Source organism: Betta splendens, chromosome 8, assembly GCF_900634795.4.
Source record: "Betta splendens chromosome 8, fBetSpl5.4, whole genome shotgun sequence".
NCBI lineage: Eukaryota > Metazoa > Chordata > Actinopteri > Anabantiformes > Osphronemidae > Betta > Betta splendens.
In genome coordinates, this window is record NC_040888.2 from 6,497,648 (window position 1) to 6,519,584 (window position 21,937).

Consider the following 21,937-nt stretch of genomic DNA (forward strand, 5'->3'; position numbering starts at 1 on the left):
GGTTCATGTGGGTTTCATTTCAGTTTGCGTTCAATGTCTGTTTTACAGAGAAGAACACAGACGATGATGCGAAGTGAACAGTTTGGAGGTAAATAATACAGGGATACATATTTCTTATAGATAATGACATATTGTTCCTCCAGACAATATTAATCAGACTACAATAACAATATAATACATATAATTCATTTACCATTATTTGAAACATATGAACAGCTGGTTCACTCTCAACTCTGTCAATGAGAATAAGCACCCGCTGAAGAAATATTTTACAATCTTTCAACTGAAAACAACGTAACAGTGTCTCATGCCATTAACCTGACTAAAAAGTCTGACTCGTCAAAGAAATCATTGTCATTCTGCGTCTCTGGCACTGAGACTAAAAACCGGGCCCTCTTTCGAGCGTGTAACCAGTACAACTGGACCAGCAGGATGACTGACAGCTTGCTACATAGGGAAACTAGGAGTGTTCTCATTTGTCGGGATGTCGCTGATACCGATCAAGCCCATAGGAAGAACCAGTCGTTGGGCTGTTATGAACACACGCGACGGCTGAATGCGCTGCGACTTCACCAACGCTGCGACGCCTAACTTGGTTCGGAGAAATCAGCGGCGTGACCTTGTTTTTCTCACTCTACCTAAGTGAACCCAGGGCACGCCGCTCTGTCACCATCTCCACTCCTAAGCAGTAATCTAATGCTACAGTCCAGCAACGTATCTCCTTACATCAATCTACCAGGCTCAGTCCATCTCTATAATCGATCTTCAGACTGGCCTGGGTGCATAAATTATTCCTGTCTGAAAGCGTTAATGATGTCTCTGTTTACAGTATCAGAGCTGTAAATGTGTTGCTGGTGCTTTTCCATCACATCCACATGTATATAGGACAAAACAAATAATGTTTTTGATATAGGAAGAAGAGAAAAAAACTGATGTTAGCTGTCATGTTAAAACAGTATTCGTTATCGTTATTCACTCACTTTATGAAATGTGTTACAGAAGCAGATATAAACAGTCCTGAAGGTGGGATGGAGCTAGAAGGCTTTTATTTCACCCATATATTTAGTGTCTGCTGTGAAAGTGTGCAATGACACAACAATGATCTGATCATCTTTGAAATAGATTATGACCATGTTGAACACAGATTAAGTCATTTCATTGTGGAGAGAGAAGAGACTCAGATCATTTTTGCTTCTAGCTGCCTCACACACTTTACAGTCCAGCCGATGCTTGTTTCCTTAGTGATGTTCGGTTTCCTATAAAGATCAGTTCATCTCTCCCGAATGGCACTTCAGAATCCACAGTCACGCCGCGGGGCTACGCCAACAAAATCCAGGGTAACGTCGCAGCCACCAGCGCCACCAACGTGAACGTCGACAGCAAAAAGATCAGACACCGCGCGGTCGTGCAAATCCTGCGCCTTCGCCTGCGCTGCGGCGCTACGACGGTCATCCCACCGCTGAGCGCATCCTCCTCGGCCATGGGTCGGCCTCGGGCGCTTATGATAAAGATCTGAGACACGTTGGGGCTGATCAGCCGCTGTCGGTGGAATCGTTCGCACATGCGCCGAAAGCAACCGGCAATCCCGTTAAACCCCCCGGTTCGCGTGGCCCCGGGGTCGCGGTGGCGCAGAGGCAGAGGCACCGCCAGGGTCTGCACCTGACGGGCATCTTTGCTCGCACCCGCTTTCTTTTGCTTCTTGATGAACGTGAGGTGCCTGCAGACCGGGCAGGTGATCGTGCCTTTGGCGTTCCCATCCCCGTTGACGGTCACTAGCGTTTTTACCAGGCAGTCGTGGCAGAAAACATGTCCACAGCTCAGAGTCCTCTCAATGCCCGACAGACTCTCGTAACACACTGGACACTCGCGCGCGTCCTCCTGAGAGTCATCTTTGTGAAATGCCATGGAATAGAAATAGATAAATAAAACGAAGCAGAGAGACTGTTAGCGAAAGAGTTTAGAGTAGAGGCAAAGTCCTTGGTAAATGTAGTGAAGTCATCTCTAACTTCTGTTCCCTCGGCTCGTGACTGTCAACGCGCCTGTGGGTGGAGGCGAGAGCGGCACCTTGTAAAACAGGGCCTGCCACCTGTGGCTGCAGCCGCTGTATTGTTGGAGGACAAGCTGGTTCACATTTCATCTTCAACTGGATTAGTTCTAGCACTTACGACAGCAAAGGCTGCGCTTGTCCAAGTCCCAACTCAGCATATTATTAGAAATATTACAGAATTCAACCAATCAATTGATATATTCAATGTATATGTATATGTATATGAAAAACGTCTAATGTGGTTATGGGAAAACGGTTCTAAAAGAAAAATAAAACATTAGAAAACACTATCAACAAACATTTATGACTGAGAGATTAGTGAGATTAGTAATTATAAAACTATTATGTTGTTTCTGCGCTAGGTTTAGTTCCTTAATTTCCTCATCCATATGCAAAGGTTCGCAGTTTGACGGTTGCCTGCCATCTTGTGGTCATTATCCATTGAAATTAATGGAAAACACTAAATATATGCGCCATTTTAATATAAACCTACATAATGTGTACAATATAATATATTTTTTAAATGGCCAGTTTTACATTTAGTACTACATTTTACCCGATTACAGATTCTATATATAAACCCGTTTTAGTGCATCTACTTCTACGACGGCCCTGCCCAATTCCGACGTAAACCCGTATATTGTGACGTAAGCACGCACGCACGCACGCACGCAAGTCGGCATTTACGTCGGTTCCGGGAGACGCGTTGGCAGTTTCCTAAACACCGCTCGGTCGCTACACTGTCAGCTGACGGCGGGGCGGGCGAGAGGAGCGAGTGCTGGGTGCTAACGGCGGCGGAACGGTCGAGCTGCCGAGACGGACGAGTCGACGCCGGTCTGACATGAGCAGGTAACGGCGTGAACTGCGGGAACGTGACGCTTTGGCGTGTTCGACGCGCGGAGCCGTGCGCGAGACGAGCTAACTTGTGATTATCGCGTTGACAGCCCGAGCCCCCGTTTGACTGTTGAGGTTTCAGCTTTGATTTTTTTTTTAAATCCCTTTATTCATTTCAGCTTGTTGTTTCCGCTGTTTTCTCGATTAACGGCGACGTTCGATATCAAACTGTATTGTCTGTTAATTAACGCTATCAGAGGGGAACACTGGCCGTAGCGGTAAAATTAGCTGAATGACAAGCAGCTAAATGTGCTCTGATCATGATACCTCTGTTTGTGTTAACGTAGAGCATTTCAGCTTATCGTTTAGGGAATGTTGTGTGTATTGGCTGTAAATGACGGGGCAGTTATTTGTGTGGGTTGTCATTCACATTTGATGTTTACTTTCATCCATTGACTTGATAACGCAGAACCTCAAAACAGGGGATCAAGATAAGGAGCCAGATCAGGGAAGCAGCACCACGACAGTCGTTTTCCCCTATGTAGAAATGTGACTACATCATGTGTCATCTGTGGCAAAAAGAGGATGTAGAGACAAGAATGTGGGGAAGGAAATTCTCTTTTCACTTCTAGCTTCCTTTGGCGATATATTTCTAGATGCCTCCACGGTCAGAGGGGCGTCCCTGTCCCCGCAGAGTGTTTGTTGGCCGTGGGCCCATCGCAGCCAATGCTCATATTGTTGGAAAGGAAAAAAAATGCATCCAGGGGCCAAGCTGACACGGCTCCACTGGATGCTGAAATAAGAGATAACGGCCTGTCATGTGTCCTGGCAGAGTCTCCGATACATGATCTAGCTTAAGCCCTTAATCTTAATTTAAGTGATGTGTTGTGTTACCAGTACAGTGCCTGTCTGTCCCCATTTGACACAACAGGGTTATATTCATTGCTCCATATCATTTAAAGATCAGCACAGAAATTATTAATAGATTATTAAGAACACAAATCACACAAGTGTGCGCTTGTGTGTGCATAATATGAAGACATTTTTGGGTGGTTTCGTTAAACTAGCTCATCTTAGTCATACAGTAATAGACAACTAACATCCTACATGTACATGTATGTGAGTAAGCAGCTTGAGAACACAAGGCTCTGTCCGCCCCGATATGCGTTTCCAGTTTCTCCTGTGAGTTCCAGTGTACTGACGCGTGAGGAGTGAATGTGTTGATGACGCCATCGCAGAGGAATGTTTATAGGGAAAGCAAGACCGTCTCCATCCCTCCGAGATCTGCCAAAGAGTCAGCGGAGTGTAGTCTGGCCAAACCACATTTGCCACTGCCACATTTTCCTTTTTTTTTAATACAACCACTTCTTTCCTACACAAACTTCCCAAGGCTTGACAAATGGCCACCTAAAATTGTTGTCCAGCTGATGGGCTTCCTGTGCTACACCCGCTCACTCTGGAACCTACAGTATCTGCAGGAAATCCTTATGACTTCCACTTGGATTCGAAATAATCTTGGATCAGGAGCACTGAGAGCAGCTGCTGTGATTCTCCCCCTACAGAACACCCACATCATCTCTTTCCAGATGTGTATAATGGCGTCTTGTACTGTAGGTCCACATAGATCAGAGTAAGGTACGGTGTAACAGTTCACCAGTAAAGAGGAACAGACGCTAGTAAAGCGTTAAATGCTCAACAGAGGATAAAAGACTTTGTAACACATCAGAACCACTACAGCAGACGGCTTTGATCTGCACGCCATTAGCAACTCTTAATTACCATAGATTGTTGTTAATGAGTTAGTGATGTTAACATCAAATGAATGCATTTTATTTTCCTAGACGCTGTAGCTGACGTCAGGTGCATAACATGACAAAGTGACATGGTTCCTTTGTGTTGTCACTTTAAAGCAAAGTCTGGCTGCGCCGCTGTCGTCTCCACCGAGGAATGAGGGCAATGCTTCCATCTAGATTTGCCTCATTGTTCAGCAGTGAGATAAGAAGGGGAATGCGCAGAATCTGAGCTCACATGCCAAAGGATGCAAACTGTGAAAGCCTCTCTGCTCATGAGCACTACCTACATTGCTTTCATATCAACCCTTAGCTGATGGAAATGACAGTGAGGCTCTTGTTCATTTTCAGGTTGCCCTGACATGGACACAGAGATGATTCCTAAATTTTCGTCAAAAGATGAGGAAGTTGATTACTGGAAGTCCCAAGCCCTTAAATATAAGAAAAGGTAGGTTACACCACTTATCAACACATGTTTTGAGTATAACTGCTTTTCGTGTTTAGCCTTTTTTCCTAAGGATATTTTGTTGTGTTTACAGCCCTTTTGTAAATGAAGAGTATTATCGCAAATTGTTATGTAACATTATTAACCTCAGATTGTTGAACCAAAAAGTCATATGTCAACAGTAAACTATAAAAAGCCTGAGGAGCAGTAAGACACTGTAGACCCTGTCACACAGGCTGGTCAGATGATAATCTGCTGAGTACTATGTGGTTTTGTGTGGACTTTTAAATATGCCATTACACAGTAATTTGGCTTTTCTAAGTAGAAGTTTTAGTATGTTTTTGTGGCTCCTTCTGTTTAAAGTTTTGAAAAAAGAAGAATGGTTCGAACCTAATAAGGCAAACGACCAGACAAGCTTTCAGAAATCATTGCCACAAACAGTGGTGATGTAATCGGGAGGAAATGACCAAATCCTTGACTCTTCACACAGAGACCACAGACTGCGCAGGGATAAGTAGAAGTGGCGCTTGTCAGTGGTGAATTTGCTCCATCTGTATTTTCTATTTGAGGAGTTGGGCATCAGCATGTAGACGGGGTTAAGATCCTGGTGCTTTTCTAGGAAATGTTAGACACCCCCCCCCCCCCCAGTATAGTTAATTACTACAACTTTGCATCATAAACTGGACTTGCTTCCACACACACTGAAGTTGAAGCTGATGTTAAAGTTTGAGAGAGATGATCATTCTCCTAAACAGGGACGTTCTGGGTCCCAGCATGCTGATGAAGCAGCCTCTGTTCCACTGGTATGTGTGAAATGGCCTTGGCCCAACAACTGCCTCTTGGATTCCACTCCTGTGTAGAACAACTGAGAGGCCGTTATTCAGCTGATGGTGCAACAGCTTCAACCCCGGTCTCATTCACAAAAGGCGAACAGGCGCGTGTGTTTGGTAAATTGTCTTTAAAAAAAGCGCTAAAAGTCGTTCCCTGCTTCATTATTTTGGTAAATACATATGTAGTTGTCAAAGAACCACCTTTTTTTTTTTTTTTTTTTTTTTTTTTACCTTACGTGAGGTCAGCATGTACACATATCCTGTTTCTCAACGTGCTCATGCTGTTTCTTTGCGCTCTCATTCATCTTAACCCATGACCTTTGACCCCGTCCGCAGCTGAGGACCAGGCCTGTTTCTGTGAGCTACTGGCACAGTTCAGCTGTCTGTTCAAAGACTCAACGCTGAACTACACACTGATTTTAACCATCTACCAGCATCTGACTGACTTTTCATTTAGTCAGTTTATTACTAGAACGTGCATGAAGAGGACTCGTGTTGCAGGACAAAAGCCAGCCACTCTTCTAGAGCTCATTCAGTCATTCAGTGGGCTCTGGCCACTGAATGGTGGGCCGTGGCAGTTCAGAGGCAGCTGGTCGCTGATGCTCATCGTACCCCCCCCCCCCCTCTGTCTGTGTGCAGTTGCCACGATGCGCAGGAGGAGCTGCAGGAGTTTCAGGAGGGGAGCCGTGAACTGGAGGCCGAGTTGGAGGCGCAGCTCGCGCAGGCCGAACACCGCCTACGAGACCTGCAGACTGAAAACGAGCGACTGAAGAACGACGTGGCGAACCTCAAGGTACCTGCTGCCCAGTGGTTTAGATAACGCTTGGTTTTTATGGAGCAAGGAGCAGTGATCTAATAATCTGTGGTTATGCAAGAGGTTATCTGAGCTCTTTTGATCCTGAAGACAAGGTCCAATGCCTGATCTGTGTGGTACAGTAGGTATTAATAGGCATTGAGGTAATCCTCCAGTACTCCTTAATGGGATGTCAGGATAAAGGGAAACAAAATAGAAAGGACAAGTTTGGACCTTGACCACTGAACATTCTGACCAGTGTTAACGCCTCCAGTGTGCTCCTGTGATAATCATTAACAATGCTGAGCAAATTACAGCAACGTAGATACAATACAGTGAGTAAACGACTACACTGTGCAATAATGTGACTCTTCACATGGCCCAACATGTGAGCAGGCTTACAGCAGCAGTGTGTAAGTATGAACCCCAGCCCGTGGACCATGCTTTCCTGGCTTTGTGCCTCAGGGGCCACAGTTCAGGCATGCAGCCCCGCTGATGACTGTACTATGAAGTAGCGGAGGGCCTCCCCTGGGAACAAAGAGGCCCTATGAAAGCAAAAAAATGTGAAGATCATGTTGATTCACTGTCTTGTGATTCACCAGGTTTTCCCGTACTGTGAGGACTTTTGTATTGTACCTAAAATATGTTGCTTTCTCATCACATGCTTTTAGTGAAAGAGGAAATTCCCTGCTCTGTGACCTTGCTGTTCCTCTACATGCACTCATTTGTCTCTCTCTCCCTCCATCAGGATAAGCTGGAGCAGCAGTATGCCCAGAGTTATAAACAGATCTCCATGCTGGAGGACGATCTGAGCCAGACCCGCAGCATCAAAGAGCAGCTCCACAAATATGTGCGGGAGCTCGAGCAGGCCAACGATGACCTGGAAAGAGCCAAGCGGTGAGAGCGACACAGTGCCACAACCACGTCATGCTACACGCTAAACGCACAACAGAGAACATGAAAAGGTGCTAACAGCGGTTCCCCCTCCATGCTCTACATGCAGGGCCACAATAGTGTCTCTTGAGGACTTTGAGGGCCGTTTAAATCAAGCGATTGAGAGAAACGCCTTCCTGGAGAGTGAGCTGGATGAGAAGGAGTCTCTCCTGGTGTCGGTGCAGCGGCTGAAGGATGAAGCGCGAGGTACAGACGAGCCACATAACCTTTGTACGCATTAAGGTTGGCGAAAGAGCTTTGTAATGATCTTGACGCTCCTCTGCAGACCTGAGGCAGGAGCTGGCCGTTCGAGAGCGAACTACAGACAGGATGTCAGCACCCAGCTCGCCCACCTTGGACATCGACAAGATTGATTCTGCAGTCCAAGCGTCCTTATCTCTCCCTGCTACGCCAGTAGGAAAGAGCATAGAGCTCCCCTTCATCAGCCCAAAAGGTTAATATCACTTTGATATTTGCACACAGGACATGGATGATTATTAGCTGTGTGTACTGATGTCAGTGTTCTACATTCTAGCTTTGACCAATGGCTGTGGCAGCTCCTCCCTCACTCCTTCTGCTAGAATCTCAGCTCTTAACATTGTTGGTGATCTGCTGAGGAAAGTTGGGGTAGGCATCGCCAGTGCTTTTGAACAAATATGGGTTTTATTTTTAAGCTTTTTAAGTGATGGTTTAAATAATGTGATCAGCCACGGAATAAACTGAAAGATGTTTACCACCAGACTAAACGTCTGCTGTCTGGTTTTTGTCTCCAGGCCCTGGAATCCAAACTCGCCGCCTGCAGAAACTTTGCCAAAGACCAAGCAGCAAGAAAAAACTACACCACTGACAACATCTCGCTGATCAACAGCAACGCCACCAAGTTCTCTCACTCGCTACACACCACCTACTTTGACAAAGCGTGAGTCACGAGCCAGCGTCACAGGTCTCGCCACAACTGAAATGTGCAGACAGTAATATCACCATTATTCTCTTCTTGACCAATGCAGGACTGTTAATGGATTGGACCCCAGCCCCTTGACCTCCGTGGCCTCCTCCAGAGCTGTGTCTCCACCAGGCATGCTGCCTCTGAGCGTATGAAGGGTCCCTGCTGAGACAGAGCCACCGAATACAACGTGGGAACAGAGAGAACACTTGAATGACAGTTGCTGCGTGCGTGCGTGCGTGCGTGCGTGCGTGCGTGCGTGCGTGCGTGCGTGCGTGTGCGTGCGTGTGCGTGCGTGTGCGTGCGTGTGCGTGTGTGTGTGTGTGTGTGTGTGTTTGTGTTTTTGCCTGTATTGGGATTGTGCATTTTTAACACTTGGCTCGACCGCAGCGTTAAATAACTTCCTCTTTGCATCTGTAAGTACAACTGGGAGTAAATGCCTATGTCTCCACCTCAAATGTGCATGTGCCTGAAACTGAACTGGGCTCTTATGAATGTCAGCGCAACGCGTTGCTCTCTAGACGTCAAGTCCGAGGCAGCACAGTTCTGTTCTCAGTTCCAAGGTTCATCTGAAAACTGTATTTGGGGACAAAGGGTCCTCTGCAGGCTGCAGCTTTTTCTCCCTGCATACTCATACTCGCACAGTTGAACTGAATTTTAGTTCAGAATGTATTATATTTAAAGGGATATGTTCATATGATCTAATTTATCTCAGTATACTTTAAAATGCAATATTTTTATTTGCAGTTTTTTTGCATGTATGCATATGTAACGTGGGGTTGGGGAGGGAGAGTCAGACCCCATGTTGATGACTGAATGTTTGTTTGTTTGTTTGTTTGTTCCTCCTGTTACGAGCTACTTGCTCTATTTAATCTGGAAGAACTTTCCTTGTCAGGTGATGGAAACGTCAGCTGGTTCTGTCCTGAGTTCAACCCGCGCCTAAACAAACTGCTCCCCAGAGATTTACAGCAGTCCGTTGTCGTCCTCAGTGGACACTGCTGACATTAGAGGGAGGTTTTGCCTTTTTTTACTTTTAATGTATAGATTTTTAATACAGAATATTGTTACCTCGTTCTGATTGTGGCTCCTTATTACAAGCAGGTGAATTTGACTTAATTTGCACAAAGCAAAACAAAATGTGACCCCAGGAACTTTGACTGATGTAGCTGACCTGTTATTGCATAAAGCTAGTGTTAATTTGACCTGACCCTTGAATTTTCATGATGATGGATATTTGGCAATGATTTTTCTTTACATCCCAGAATTCAGTCTAAATTAATTTTGCCCACATTTGTCCTGGCCATACATCAGTGTCACATCTCGAAGCATAATTTGAAGCCTTTAGTATTATGTTATTTAATATTAAGTTCTCATTTTGGGTACTCTGAACCTGTTACTGAAGTGAGTTCTACAGTGTAAAAAGCTTGCAGGAAGGTGATTTTGCCTACCATGGTTGTACATACTGACATCTTGCATTAAGGTCCTATTTATTTCAGACTGTGTATGGCATGTGTTCGGTTTTACTGCTGTACAATGGTTCAAGTCGTTATTATTGTTAAAATTGTTTAAGTAAATAAAGATTGAGATGATAAATGCTGTGTAGCTGTGTTATGTAATTTGTTCAAACAAGTCCAGATGTGTTCTGGAGCTTTCAGACCTATGCCGAGGTTGAATACTGGTTTGCACATCACCTACTTTCACTTGGCCTCCACAGAGCAGCTTTGTCTCCGTTGAGATTTGAGCCTCCTTCGTCCTTGTGCAGCCACAACACCTGCTCACCCAGCCTCTTATATTTCACTACTACCACCTGGTAAACATGGAAACAGAAAACTTAGACATCAGACTTACCAACAGTAGTACTCAAGGTAAAGGTAAAACAACAATACAGCTATACTGTAGCTTTAATGTTTATCTCTGTGATTCACATGGAGACATGGCATCAATATCAAGAATTTTAAAAGAATAAAGTACAGGGTTTAAATAAACACATTAAGACACATTAAACATAAACATTAAGAGAATGATAATGATCATGTACACACAAATGCGTTTCAGAAATTCATATGGTTTTATTTAAATACGTTTGCACAAAATACTCATATTTTTATAATGTTTATAAAATATAAAGACAAGGAAATAATAAGCACCAGTTTTACTATTTATCATGTAAAATGTCTTGATTACGTTTTCGCCTAAGTTTATATTGCGCCGCAGTTCTCCAATATGACCGCTAGATGTCAGCAAACACATCTAAATATATAGCAAGGCAATTTACTCTTTAAGCCATCAAGCTCCAAAACAACCAGTAACGTGCAAAAGCATCTGGTAAATCGCGACGTACATTAAAAGCACAGATGCTGGTTTCATTAGCGGAAACTAATTCAATCACGGTAGGTTTTTAATGGTTATGCGCTGACTCACTATAACCGGGATGGCGATGAAACACTTCTGCCAACTTTCAAAATGAAGTCAAGTCAAATGAGCCTTTATTATCATTTCAACAATGAAACGAAACCGGACCAAGGTTCAAGTTACGCGTTCTTGTTAGTTGTTTAATTCTTGTCGATGAGATCTTTATCTGTAAAAACTCGATTAGCGCTCAGGAGCTCAGTTCAGATCCAAGTTACCCAGATTTAATCATAGACGTTATACACCTTGCCTGTACCGCTTCCGGTTCCGGTCCGCCGTTAACGGTCCGTGTTTCACTCAAGGCAAATAATATAATGTAATTTGACAAAAACATTTAACTTTATTAACATATCGTTTAATTAAAACGTTATATATATAAAAAATTGTGCCGTGTCCCACATGTTGCGCTGACTTTGCTAACGCTAGCTTAGATATGTTTTATAATATTTGTTGTTTATTTTTCCTCCAGAATAAAACAGCTGCTGTTTATATCGTGTGGCCCAGTACGAAAAAGAGGTGGTTCCCTTCAAATGGAATAATATATATGTATAATAATAAATATAATCACCCTGACTGACGACGTGATTTCACTTTGATTAATCCCTGTTTTGTGACGACCACCCCCAGTCCTGTATATTGATGTTTCTTCCTCTGAAGACCTGTACACTGTGTGTATGAAAATCCACTGTAGGTGCAGTAGAACCGGAGAAAAAATTAAATGAAACAGTTGTTTTGCTAATTCATTATTAGACCTATTGTCAGTGATGCTCAGTGGTGGTCTGTTAGAGGAGCCAAAGGTCATCTCCATTCGCAGGCCTGTAATAAACAGCCTCACGGATCCCTCACACGCCAGCGACTGTTATTTTATTACCGGATTTCTCTCCAAGTGTCGTGAACTGAACTTGATCTGTTGGACTGTGTTTTCTTTCTAAATTTGGTATGAAAAAGCCTTTCGAGTCTCACTGAAAGCCGAGCCCCTGTGGATCCACTGATGAGTTTATAAGTAGAGGCTCGGCCAAATCACTCGGCAGAAAAGAGAGTAGGGTTCCTCTCTCTCTCTCTCTCTCTCTCTCTCTCTCTCTCTCTTGGTCTTTTTTTTGGGTTGTTTTTGGGGCAGATACTGTAGTTGTCAGTTTTCTACCTCCAGTCGGGAAGAAGCGCTCTTTATTCGTGTTTACTCACGGCGTCTGTACGTAGATTCAGGCTCACACACTTTAATTATCGCCTCATTACTCACATCCACATGTACTGTACATTAGACAGACCCAAGTCATCCATCAGTGTGTGGATAGCGTGTCTGCATTACAAATGAACCCAGTCCTGTTATTATGCAGCGTCGGTCTCGTTCGGGGTTTGTTATGACTACCGCGTGAGTCTACGTTTCACAATTGCTGGAAATATGAGCAGTCTCTGAGGGATTGTAGAGAGGCTTTCTGTGCTCCCATTATAGCGTTGGTCTGTGGGCTAATACTGTACATAAGTGGTCCATCAGTGCAGACGAGCGCGGCGGGAGGATGTTTACTGTCGGGATTCACCCTATAGATCCGCGGCACCACGGTCCTCCTGTGGAGGGCAGCATCTGCCTGCGATGGAAGCCCACTCAGACGTTCCACAGCAGAGCGGCGATAATCCCACTGATCTCTGCTCATCGTGCGGCAGAGGAACTCCTCAATACTCGAGACTAAACGCTGTGGAAACAGTGGAAAGTGGAACGAAAAATTGAAACAAGCTGTGAGTCAAGGAGGAGGTGGGGGGTGAAAAAAATACTCTTTATATTTGATAGGTTTCTCATATTTGTGGCTTCATTTATCATGAGGGGCCTGTTTTCCTTCTCCCCCTCGACGTGCCCTCGCCCACAGTTTACTCTCGCCGGCCTGAAGGAGCCACGTGCCTGGAAACCTAACAGGGGCCTGAACTCTGCCGAGGGGTCGCCGAGGGGCTGTCACCTGTCCTGCGCCGCTGCAGCATGAGAGCGAGACCCCCCGCTGCTCCACTTTCCCCGCGCTCGGCTATCCCCCCCCCCCCCCCCTCCCCCCAGCTGACTGCTCAGCTGTTGGCGGCTCGCGCCCCCCCCCCTCCATAACTGCTGCCGCGGCTCAGACGCAGTTTACGTTAGCGGCGGTAATGGTTTTAATGGAACCGCTCTGCTCGCGTCCAGGAGCTCCTCCAGCGCGGCCCTGAATCGTCCAGCGTGCGTCTGCTTTGGTTTGTGCGAAAAGGAGCACGTTTGCGAGGACGTCGCAGCTTTTTCTCATTGCTTTTTGGCGGCGGTTGCACAGGCAGAACAATGAAGGCGACGCAGTCAACTCATTAAATGTGACATTGCAACATGTGCCCTTTGTAAATATTTGACTTGGATCATGACGCCTGCTGGGTCTGGCTATGTTATTGTGTTTACACATCAAACCTTCCAGTGGTCAATAAAATCAGAATGATTTATAACCCAAACAGCGGCAGGACTCATCTGTATAAGAAGCAGTGAGTCTTTTTGGGACATTCTCTGACCCAGAACCAAACAGCTCACATCCGGTCTTGTGTGAAAATACAAGTGTTTGCTTCCTACCTATCCATCACTCCACCTATTATATAGCTCATTTAGACATCCATCATATGTCATGTGTTCAATTACGCAATCCATCACACTCTACGCTTGTGCCGCCATTGGCTGATGGGGCACGTCCCCGTCTCCTCCACATTCTAATGGCTGAATTTAGACAGGGACCATTTTTTTCTTCTCTGCCTCAAAGGCCAGAACGCCGGTCAGAGGTCAGAGGTCGGATGGGGGTTGGGGGCCGGTTGCCAAGGAGGAGTGCACCAGCGAGGCAAGAGCCACCGGTGCTTGTTGGACCGATCTGCCGACCCGACAGCGAGCGTGAGAGGCGCCGAGAGCAGAGGAGCGGCGTCGCAGCCTGACGAGGACCAAGTGTTGATGAATGGCAGCTTTTATAGAACGTGCAACAACGCGCTCATTCAAAGCCAAGATGGAGTCAAGAGAGCTGCAGTGACGGGACCAGCTTTTGTTATTCTGATCAGTTAAATGTCCTTAATAGTCCACCCATAATGCCTTGCATCAAAAAAAATCCCTTCAAAATAAAACACTGCTTTTATGGTTCAAGGTCAAACCAAAAGCAAAGATTACACGTGTCCCAGTGAGATTGTGAATATGAGAATCATCGACGTTCCACAGACCACCGATCGTGTCCCACGGTGACATCATGAGAAAGTTGTCCTTCCATTGACAAGGCTGTTGCCAGGGGGTCCCTGGAAATGGCCGTGCAGATCCCAGTAAATGAAGGGTGCCGAGGGGGGAGGGGGGCGTGAGGCGAGTAAATAAAAGTGCCATTTGCGGAGTGTTTGCTCGGCGTCCTCTGAGCCAAGTCCTGCTCACTTATTGAGCCGCCGGCACCGGGACTCCCAGCGCCTCGGTGCGGAGGGGTCCCCCAGACTCCTGGAGACACAGGGCGCGTTCGGCTGAATGACCGGGGGCCCCGTTCGGTTGCCGGGAGCCACGTGAGCCGACGGCAGCGAGAAAAGAGGTCGAAGCAAGAAAAAACAAGGAAAAGGGGGCACCAAAATTTTCTTAATTTAGCTTCTAGCTGCATTTTGGCCGATCCCAAAAACTCTGTATCAGTCTGAATGGAGAGCGAGACACCTGTTGTTTGAAGAACTGCCGCTGATACTCATTTACTTATTTAGAGCACACAATGCCGTGATCCCCTTTGATACCCGATAGTAGGAGGCGCAGGCCCGTGCCCTGACCTCGCCGTCGCTCCTTGTGAGACGACACCCAACACCCCGGCCCTGAATCCGCCCGTGGCCCTTCAGAGCGAGCGGCGGGCCGGAGGAAGCGGCTGCAGGAAGCACATGACCCAGTGGGGGATTAGCGAGGGCCGCGGAGCACATCTCCAGGCAGGTTGACCTCGAGGTGTCTCAATCCGGCCTGAGACGAGGGCATGGGATTGTAACGACACATCTGCTTGTAGGGTTGTCGAGCCGTGTGTGCTGTGTTAGAGCTCGCGCAGCACGGATTACTGACTTTGGCTCAGTAGAATTGCCACGAAGTTTGGAAAGTCATCCCCCAAGGTCCCTGGAGGACACGCGCTAATGCCTTTCATGGATTCGTTTCACTGATAAGGTTATTCAACCGGTGGAAATTAGATGAAGAAGTTTTTCCCCTCGAGTCATGATCCGACTAACTAACGTCTGAACAGTAGAGCAAAAAAATGTTGAGGAGTTGCTAAAAAAAACCCCTTTGATTTTAATCCTGAAATGGACGCCTGTGAGGCCTCTGGGCAGCGCTGGGTCGGGTCGGAGGTGTCGGCGCTGCAGCTGCAAGTGGCTGCGTGTGGGTGGTGGCCGCCGCTGGGGCGGTGTGTTTATATGTGCAGGGGGTTAGGGCCACGCGCGCACACACACACACACACACACACACACACGCACCGTAAAAACCACAGAGGCTCCATTGATTCCAGTTAATCAAGGCAGCAGCGCCCGGGGAGGCTGGGCACGCGTGTGTGAAGTCAACACATTCTCCGCATTCCAGCGCTTTTCCCCAAAGAGGCATAAAATATCAGCCACCGCTCCGCGGGGGTCCTTTCGCCCTCCGAGGCCGTGGCCGAACCTTAAGTCCGGCCACGAGCCCCGTCTGACATCACAATCATCAAGTCTGGTTTGGGCCAGATGGTCCCGCTGAGTCAGAGCCTCGGATCCAGGTAAAGACTGCAGCTTCTCCACACCAGGACTGGCTTTGACGTTGTGAGTGAGATTTGATGCGATCCGAGCACCGCAGCCACCTGAACGATGTGCATGACACCAGCAGCCGTGACCAGCGCCGACCCAGAGACAGAGAGAAGGACGTTTGACAGCCAGGACAGCTGAAAGAGTGGAAAACTCAACAGCTAATTAATGCCCTCCTCCAAAAGGCGTCCAGCGCCAAAGCCCGAGCGAGGAGGTTCTCAGTAAGGTACCGTTGCCATGGCAACTCTGTTTGCATTTCCCAGTGAGCGATTTCAGGACCGCTGCCTTTCAGCTGGAATTCAGACGTTTCAATTCAACGCGCCGCGCTGTCTGGAAAAACGTTTGTCCGCGTCCACGTCTCGCTGAAAGGCTTTCTGCGCCGCGTTTCCGCTCCGAGTGAAAAGGCAGGCGACGGAGAAAGGCCCGGCCGCGAACTGGATGCTGCCTTCACAGGCGGCGCCGGCGGGACGTCACCTGGGCCGATTGTGTTTGATTTAAGGTGACGGAACGGCGACAAAATAGCTTTATTTAAACCGCGAGCCCGAGCAGAAGCAAGGTGTCAATCAAAGTTTGGAGCGCTGCTTTCTGGGCCGTGTTCAGGTCTGTCTTCGGCCCTCGCTCGCTCGCTCTCTCTCTCTCATACCAGGCCGCTACGCTGGAACAAAGAGGCCTTTCACGTTGACCTTGACACGCAGCCACCCCCATCAACACAGGAACCAAAGCGGAGGAATCCACCACAACCTTCTGATATCAATCTCTCGCTGCCCCTGGCAGACGCTTCCAGCTCAGGGCTAATGCACATCATATGAGGACTATCAGTCCAAAGGAAATATTGGAAACGTTTTTTTAGGGCTGGTGCGATTATTACCCACCATGGCCACGTGTATCTAAATATTAAGTTTGGGTTTTCAGCCTTAGTGTCAAATTAAATTAAACTACCATTAAAGAAAATTAAGAGTGAAGCTACACCACGAATCCCAGGAAAAACTACTTCTATTGGTTTATTCTCCATTTCATACAAGTCAAAACCCAAAAAATAGAATTTCTCTGTAGATTTGTAGATTTCACATTACACTATATAAATAACACTGTCCAGCGAATAAAAGCTTTTATTCTCAAAGGCAAAAAAAGAGGATTTATCTTTTTTTGGTTGGGTTTTCTTTTACAACTGTACAGCCTGAGAAGCCAACGAAGTCAGGCATAAAATTGTAAATAGTTTTTTAAACAAAATAAAAATAAGAGGCTTTTACTTTGTACACTTCTGTCAAAAAAACAAAACAAAAAAAAACCTTCACAACTGTACATCCAGCTTTTCACAAAGCCAGCGGAGCTTCAAAATATACACCAGTCATTCACATTTTATACACATAAAAACCAAATGAGTTCTGCTACATTAAAACGCGGTCGCCGACGTTTGCGTTGGGTTCGCGTTGCCTCGGCAACGGGAAGGAGCTCCGCGCCGCGGCCGGTCCGTCCGTCCGTCCGTCCTCTCTCCCCACATTTGGTTCCACGTTCCTCCCCACCCAGTGAGGACCCGTCCTGTCTGCCGGCGCTCAGTCCGTGTCCACGTGACAGGGGTTGGTCCCCTGCTGCTGCGCCGCGCGGTACAACCGCAGGAAGTCCTTGTAGCGCGGCGCGCAGCCCATCCAGGCCTCGCCGAACCTCACCGTGCCGGTGAAGAGGAACTCGCCCTCGCCGGACCTCACGCCACACTGCGGCGGCATGTGGATGCGGCCGGTCCAGGTCCGCACCCTCACGCCGCCGGGGACGAAGACCTGGGTCTTCTGCCTGTAGACGCGGCTGATTCCTACGGTCACAGACGTCTGCTCCTCCTCCTGCTCCACCTTCTTGATGCTGCCGCGCGCCACTGTGAACGCGGAGCAGGATTTGATGATGCTTCCATTCAGGTCCAGCAGAAATACAATTCATTTGACCAGCACTGACTTACCAAAGTCGTTGGTGCAGACCGCTAGAAGCATCTCAGCATCACTGCAGGGTTTACAGGGTGCTGGAAGGAAATAAAAAGAGAACGGATGAATGAGGAGCCAACGTTTGAAAATGCACTTATAATATCTGGCAAAGCAACACAAACACATGTTCTGGTCGGACAGGAAACAGTTCGAAAGGGTTTGTTTGTTAAAAATGAGTGTGCGTCTGTGATTCCTCCACAGACAACAACAGGCCCGCTCTCCTAAGTGTTTTACAGCAGCGTAAAGGGCCCTAAATGAGAGCAGGGGAGGCGATGATTAGTTGACTCAGGTGGTCGTACGACAGGCCACACCAGAACGCCTTTATTGGCCCCACGCTCTGTGGTCTTTAGTGCTAAAACGGCACTCAAGGGCTCGCGAGGCAAAGATAAGGGGGCAGATGTCAGGGTGTTGAGTCAGCAGTAAACGTCTCCCTACTGAAGTAGACACGGAATGATTAATGTGCTTACATTTGCTGCATGAGGATTTACAGTGACTTACACATCTGAGCATAAAAATCATTGTGGCATAAAAAAAAAAAAACTGTTGCAGACGGTTGACGTGCCTCATCTTTAGAAGCCAGAGCCTATTTTTAGTCTTCTCGCCTGTAATCGAGGGTTTAAGGGTGAGAGGGGAGCGTGTCTTAGGTCAGCGTGTGCAGCAACACGGAGCGCTGCTGCAGCGCCGGAGGGGTCGGAGGTCGGACAGCCACGAGCCGACGAACAGCTGGAAAACCAGGAGGCTTCGGAGCGGAGCTCGCTTTGATCTGACCCGGTGCCGCCGCAGCATCAGGCCCGCAAGTGATCCCAAGCCTAAAACCAGGAATGGGTTTTTTTCCCCCCTCCTGGTTCCTCCACAGCGGAGCCGGAGCAGGGCTCACATGTCAGACATAAAACAGAACCGCAGGAATGGGCCGAGCGCCGAGTCAGCATCTCTCCGCGGCCCGGGCGCACGCGGCGCCCGCTCTGATCGGAACCACTTCACAGGAGCGCCGGGCTACGGCGTCCCTGCAACATCTGGGCCCCGGCGCATTCCACTGTAATGGGGCGCAACTCGCTAATACCGCTCGGCACAGACAGGAACCCACTTCAAACAGCCAGAGAGGGAGAAAGGGAAGACGCATGGAGGGAGGAGGACAGAAAACAAAGCACGAGCATGATAAATAGACAGGGAGAAATTAGGAGGTAGGAAATAGTGAGGGAGAGAGGGAAGCATATATGCTCCTACAAGTTCCTCCCCACATCTGTTTGGAGATACATTCCAGGTCGATGGTGAGCAACTCAATCCCAGAACAGCAGGTCAGAGAGAAGAGGAAGGGAGAGGCCAGTTTGAAGGAGCAGAGGGAGGAAAAAAACACACCGAGGAAGGAGAAGGAGCAATGAGTCCACCCTTCAGACGACACGAGACCACTGTCTTTGTGAATCATCCCAGTGCTCTATCACACCACATCACAGTGGCAGAGCAGAGCCCAGTGGAGGAAAACAACTCAGCTGAACTCTCTCTCTCTCCCCCGTCTCTCGCTCGCTCGCTCGCTCTGCGGTGCCAGGTAATGACGCAGGATGGATATGTGAACCCAGAGAGCCGTAAAACAGATGTGAGCCCGATACGCGCTCATATTTTGCTTTTGGTGGAAAAGGGAGGGAGGGGGGGGGGGAGGGAGGGGGGGAGAAAAAACAGTGGCTCGCACAGTTGCGCAGCTTGAAGCTGTGCAGGTTCGGCAGGTACGCCGCGTGAAAACACACGGCTGTTTTTCAGCCGGGGCCCCGTGTTTTTGGCCGCGGCCCCCTTTCGACACACCGGCCGTAAAGAGCAGCGTACATGAAGCGAACACATTCTGATTAATGCATATTCACCTTTCTTTTTTTCTTTTTGTACAAGAAATACAGGCCCCACAAACCAAAATGTACAGACACTCCTAGCAGAAAAATGGACTCTGGCTTCGGTGTTAGCATTTCCATACTCAGAGCTGGAGCAAACCTCCATTTTCCAGCCACCCGAGCCCAACTTCATAAACGTTTCCACCAGTAGATGGCTGCACCCGGCGCACGGCGCATCCAAGCACAAAAGGGGCGGCCCGTTCGGACCAGCGCCTCGTCTTACCCCCCGGCGAGTGCGGCCCGGCTCCCGGCCGCTCGCTGACCAGCTCGTACTGGAACGCCGTGATGCGCCTGCTGATGTCGGCGCGCGGGACGGCCTCGACGAACAGCGCCCCCTCCTGGATGCCGAAGCACTGCGCCCTGCCCCGGGCCTGGTCCTGCTCGCGCAGCAGCAGCCGCAGCTCGCCGCCGCGGTCCAGGTAGACGTTGGTGCCGCTGGAGCGCGCCGAGGGCTTGATGCAGACGGAGAGGCGGGCGGCGGCGGGCGACAGCGTGTTGGGCCGCAGGTTGACGATGATGGCGCCCGTGGGGTAGAGCCACTCCAGGGAGCCCTGCGAGCAGCGCAGGTACACCTGCTCCACGTCGCGGGCGTGGCCCTCGTGGGTCAGGCCGCTGGAGGGGCAGAGAGAGGGATTCATTAGAGCCAGGACCCCCACCGAGGTCGCCGGGGCGCATTCCTCCCGCGCGCGAGACCGGTCACGAGCCGCGGCGGCGGGAACGACCTCGGCGCCGACAGGGCCCCACCGCATTGTTCCCCGGGGACGAGCTCGCGAGCGGCACGGGGGAAATAGGGGGCTCCCGGGCAGACGGCAACAGTAGCCGGGCCGGCTGCATGCAGGTGCGAATGCAGGTCACGCACCGACCCCCCCGCTTTCAAGCCTCCAAAGAGACTGGAAGAGGCTCGTCCGGGCAGCGCTTTGGACCCTGGCGCCGGCGCCTCCCTCCAGAACTTAAGGCCTTGAAAAAGCCAGTGTGTCAGTCAGCCTGTGGCAAAGCCAGAGGCGGCGAGCCATCGGCAGTGGACCGGGCCGAGCGTGCCAAGCTGGCGGTTTGATTCCGGGGAAGAAACGCCCAGCTTCCTGAAAATGAGATGCTGAAATTCAGATTTGCCACAGATCTAAAGTAACCCCCGGCACATGCGGAGCACATGCAGCCGAGGCCCCGCGCGCCTCTAATTAAGTCCGTTCTAACTTCGTCGCTTCTGCGTGCAATTAGAGCAGATTAGCCGAGAGTCTCACTAACGAGCAACAGATTATTGGTGGAGGGCTCAAAGTCCTGGATCTCGCCTGCGCCTCCTGAGCGGAGGATGAAAAGCAAAACCGCACGATTCGAGGCACAGCCTCTCGAGTGCAAAACACATTTCAGCAGATGTTTGATGGGAGCCGAGACTTTCCAGTATGAGCTGCCTGAGGTTTTAAAATCTGCACGAGCCATTTTAAGCATCTGCACATGGAACAATGTGCATATTTCAGAGATTAATGAACTAATTTTAAATATATTGCTAATTACTAAAAGAGAAGTAAACAGTTATTTTTAACTTTGTCATGATGTGACATCGTACAACTCAAAGTCACGCTCTATTTTCATCCTGGACTGTTTTAACTGGCGCTTTTTCGCTAATTTCCGCTGCCCGCGGTGTGTTGCGTTCACTGGCCGCCTCTCGCGCCTCATTCCCACAGTTTAAAGCGTTAATAAACAGGACGGTCGCGCTCACCTGCCCTTCCAGCTGCACTGGTCGCTTGAGTACTGGCCGGAGGAGATCCGACAGAGCAGCAGCAGCGGCGGCAGCAGCGAGGCCAGCGTCGGGGTGAGCATGTTTATGTGGCCGCTCACTTCGCCTCGGCTCGAGCGAAACGGTGAAAAGAGCCGTGCGTCCGGCTACATAGCGCGTCCATGTGCGCCCGCTCCGCTCCGCTCCGCGCTCCTCTTCGGCCCGCGGGCCTCGTCACGGTCCTCCCGCAGGGCTCGGCTGGATGCAGGCGCGTTTTTACGCTCGGCGGCGGCGCGCGGTGCTGACAGCGCTGCGTGGAACGCGAAGTGAGTTCTGCTCCGACTCCGCAACTCTAAGCGCGCCCCCCCCCACGTCACACCCCGTGCACAGCAGCGGCGCTGCCTTCATGCGCCCGGGCAAGACTCGGACATCCGGGTTTTCAGAGCAGAAAGCTTATTGGACTGCTTTTAAAACTAGTACCACAATGTTTTTGGTTAGTAAAGCATTAAGTATTTAATGTCTTAAAATAAAATTGTGCACTTTGCATTAAAAGTACTGTACTGCAAAAGCTAATACCACTCTACATTCTCAGTTTGAAGCATCAAATACAGGCTTAATAAA

General features: G+C 48.8%; 3 protein-coding genes across 3 annotated transcripts; 1 reads left to right on the forward strand and 2 right to left on the reverse strand.

Moving 5' to 3' along the window:
- Positions 1-12: 12 nt before the first annotated feature.
- On the reverse strand, positions 13-2,141 carry LOC114859832 (RING finger protein 222). Its single transcript, XM_029157857.3, has one exon. The coding sequence runs from the start codon at positions 1,903-1,905 to the stop codon at positions 1,318-1,320; it is 588 nt and encodes a 195-aa protein (XP_029013690.1). The 5' UTR covers positions 1,906-2,141; the 3' UTR covers positions 13-1,317.
- A 586-nt stretch (positions 2,142-2,727) lies between these two features.
- On the forward strand, positions 2,728-10,213 carry ndel1b (nudE neurodevelopment protein 1-like 1b). The gene is made up of 9 exons (XM_029157856.3): positions 2,728-2,896; positions 5,023-5,119; positions 6,586-6,739; positions 7,488-7,636; positions 7,743-7,879; positions 7,959-8,126; positions 8,208-8,299; positions 8,446-8,591; positions 8,680-10,213. The coding sequence occupies exons 2-9, from the start codon at positions 5,034-5,036 to the stop codon at positions 8,768-8,770; spliced, it is 1,023 nt and encodes a 340-aa protein (XP_029013689.1). The 5' UTR covers positions 2,728-2,896; positions 5,023-5,033; the 3' UTR covers positions 8,771-10,213.
- Positions 10,214-16,854: 6,641 nt separating this feature from the next.
- metrnla (meteorin like, glial cell differentiation regulator a) lies at positions 16,855-21,675 on the reverse strand. The gene is made up of 4 exons (XM_029159842.3): positions 21,320-21,675; positions 19,829-20,217; positions 17,710-17,769; positions 16,855-17,628 (listed from the first exon to the last, which is right to left on the reverse strand). The coding sequence occupies exons 1-4, from the start codon at positions 21,418-21,420 to the stop codon at positions 17,315-17,317; spliced, it is 864 nt and encodes a 287-aa protein (XP_029015675.1). The 5' UTR covers positions 21,421-21,675; the 3' UTR covers positions 16,855-17,314.
- Positions 21,676-21,937: the final 262 nt, after the last annotated feature.